Source organism: Crocuta crocuta, unplaced genomic scaffold (genome assembly GCF_008692635.1).
Source record: "Crocuta crocuta isolate KB4526 unplaced genomic scaffold, BGI_CrCroc_1.0 scaffold143, whole genome shotgun sequence".
NCBI classification, from domain to species: domain Eukaryota; kingdom Metazoa; phylum Chordata; class Mammalia; order Carnivora; family Hyaenidae; genus Crocuta; species Crocuta crocuta.
This window is the reverse complement of record NW_027529175.1, coordinates 5569685-5572684: the sequence shown is the minus strand read 5'-3', so window position 1 is coordinate 5572684 and position 3000 is coordinate 5569685. Positions and strand designations below refer to the sequence as shown.

At 63.8% G+C, this 3000-nt stretch overlaps 1 protein-coding gene across 3 annotated transcripts in view; it reads left to right on the top strand.

Annotated features, from left to right (window-relative positions):
- WNT7B (Wnt family member 7B) overlaps nucleotides 1-2055 on the top strand; it is a 46124-nt gene extending 44069 nt beyond the window's left edge. For all 3 annotated transcript variants that reach the window (XM_077758017.1, XM_077758018.1, XM_077758019.1), the window contains exon 4: nucleotides 1562-2055. In XM_077758017.1, the coding sequence (XP_077614143.1) occupies nucleotides 1562-2041 (480 nt within the window). In that variant the 3' untranslated portion in view covers nucleotides 2042-2055. The remainder of the gene's footprint in view (nucleotides 1-1561) is intronic.
- Nucleotides 2056-3000: the final 945 nt, after the last annotated feature.

Sequence of the window (3000 nt, the reverse complement as noted above, 5' to 3'; positions counted from 1 at the left end):
AGACACCCAGCCCAGGGCCCACCCAGCACCCACGTGATGTTCACGTGGGCCGAACATTTCCTCTGCAGACTTTATGCTGCCCGCTCCTGAAACACCCTCCTCTCTGCCTAAAGAGCTTCTGCCCCTCCAGCCACAGCGCACACAGGTGCCCCTCCTCCAGGAAGCCCCCTTACCATGGCAGGGGAGGCTCTCAGAGCGCCCACACCTTGCCATTTTGTGTCGGCTTCCTCTTCTGCCTCCCACACCAGGCTGTGAGCCCCCGCCCGAGGTCCTTGCCGAGGACCAGAGCCCCAGGCAGCGAGGGCGGGGAAAGTGATTGGGATAGTAGCTGGCCCTGTGGGCTGTTTCTTCATTCATTCATTCATTCATTCATTCATTCATTCATTTGCTGTGGGTCTCCTGGTCTGGGCCGGGGCTGGGGTTCTGGCCCAGGAAGCAGAGGGTGACCAAGTTCCTTCAGGGCTGGGCTGCTGAAGTGAGGCCAGCAGAGCCCGGACAGCTGACAAATGGCCCTTCTGCGACCGTGGGGCGGCAGCTAATGATTCCTCATCTTTAATCAGACCGGCTGGCAGGGTCCTTTCGATCCAGGTAAATGAGTACCTGGGGTCAGGGCTGGCTCTGGGAATCGGCCTTCCGGGACCACGGAGGGAGGCCCAAGGAAAACACACCCTGCACCCGTTGCAGGCCCTCGGGGAGCTGGGGAGAAAGAACAACACCGGTCGGGGGCCGACTTCCCAGCAGATGGCACGCCTGGGCCTCGCTGACCCGTGCACTCACCTCCCGCGCATCCACCCCCTCCGTCCTTCAGCAAACACGCACAGAGCTCCATGCAAACACCAGGCTTTCGTGAACAGCCGGCCATTTATTAAGTACCAACTACATGCCGGGTCCTACCCCAGGCGTGAGGGCAGGGAGTAGAGAGACAGAAGGGTGGGGCCTGGATCACCGTCGGGCATCTTCTCCTGACCTGGCTGGTGCAAGCACCTGCCTGGCCACACTGCTGCCCTGTGACCTGCATGCAGCAAGCCCCACGGCCGGAGCCTCAGTTTCCTCATCCGCACCTTGACCTGAAGGGTTATGAGAATTTAGTGAACCACATTTGATAAACATACGCCGTGTTCTGCCAAGTTCTGGACATTCTCACCAGACTCTTAAGGTCTTCTGCAGCAGGGACCTATGCTCAGCAGCCCCATTAAATGGACGAGGAGACTGGGGGCTCAGGAAGGCGAGGCACTTAGGCGTGGCCATGCAGCGGGGAGTCAGGGAGCCGGCTCCAGGCCGGGCTGGAGCTCTCGAGAGGGAGCGGGGGGCGCCCAGACCCTGCTGGTGAGCACACCAGGCCCCTGCCCAGTAGCCCGCAGGTCTTGGAGCCTGGGGGCGGGGCACCAGGCCCCGCCCACTCCGGGCCCCGCCCCCAAAGGTCCAGGAGCGTGGGGGCGGGGCGCCCAGGCCCGGCCACGCCCACACCGGCCCCGCCCCTCGCCCGCAGGTGCTGGAGGGATGGGGCGGGGCGCCCAGGCCCGGCCACGCCCACCCTGAGCCCCCGCTCTGTCGCCCGCAGGTCCTGGAGGAGCGCATGAAGCTGGAGTGCAAGTGCCACGGCGTGTCGGGCTCGTGCACCACCAAGACGTGCTGGACCACGCTGCCCAAGTTCCGCGAGGTGGGCCACCTGCTCAAGGAGAAGTACAACGCCGCGGTGCAGGTGGAGGTGGTGCGGGCCAGCCGCCTGCGGCAGCCCACCTTCCTGCGTATCAAGCAGCTGCGCAGCTACCAGAAGCCCATGGAGACGGACCTGGTGTACATCGAGAAGTCGCCCAACTACTGCGAGGAGGACGCGGCCACGGGCAGCGTGGGCACCCAGGGCCGCCTGTGCAACCGCACGTCGCCGGGCGCGGACGGCTGCGACACCATGTGCTGCGGCCGTGGCTACAACACCCACCAATACACCAAGGTGTGGCAGTGCAACTGCAAGTTCCACTGGTGCTGCTTCGTCAAGTGCAACACGTGCAGCGAGCGCACCGAGGTCTTCACCTGCAAGTGAGCGCGCCCCTCCCCCCTCGCTGCCCTCAGGGGCTCTTCCCGCCTTTCTGTCACTTCCCTGGCAGAGCGATGCCAGAGGGCAACGGCACCTGTCCCTGCCCTGACGGGGCCCAGCGAATTCCTGTTCTTTTCTCCGGGGAAGTGAACCCCAAGGACACACACACGTCCTGGAAAGCAACGTGACGACGAGACTCTGAGTGTCCCCCTCCCCCACCTGGTGGCACGGACGTGGATGTGCCATGCCGGCTGACCCCACGCAGGACTTCTTCCCTGGCCGCATCAGCCACTGGGCTTCCCCCCGGTGGTCTGGGCAGATGCTGACACATTTTATTTATGTTTTCTTAGTATCAGAAGAGCATTCTTAGCACTAAGGCATAGCCAGTCCTAACTCTGTACTCGCGTTAGCCATCCCTTGTGCCCTCTGCCCCCTCTCCCCGCCTCTCTAGACCCCAGGGGGCAGCTCTGTGCACAGCTCCCTCCTGGCCCTGCCCCGAGGGGGCCCCTGAGGAGAGCCACGGGCGGGAATCCTTCTTTTTAAAAAAGCATATCAAATCGAAATGTCACCTGCGTCAGGTTCCAGGAGTGCTGTGTTCCCTCCCTAATGCTGTCACCCTCCCGGCCCCCCTCCAGCCTGGCACCCAGTTTCCCCACCCCCACCCTGGAGCCAGCTGGTGCCCTAGGACGGCACTGTGTGCTGGCAGCGGGCTGGTGGGGGGGGGGGCGCGGTTCAGGGGCCTTTGCCTTCTTTGGCAGGTGTGGACACCGAGGCCCAGAACGGCTCAAGAATTAGCCACAGACCCCGAGGCCATGAGTGGAAGTTCCTGCCTGGGCTCGGGCGTCCTGACCCCCCCCCCCCGGGCCAGGGCACCTGACCCTGGAAGATGTGCTCTGGGGGCATCCATGTGGGCCTGAGACGGTCCCCATGTTTTGAGAAATCTGGCCTGCACCCCCAGAGGTGCC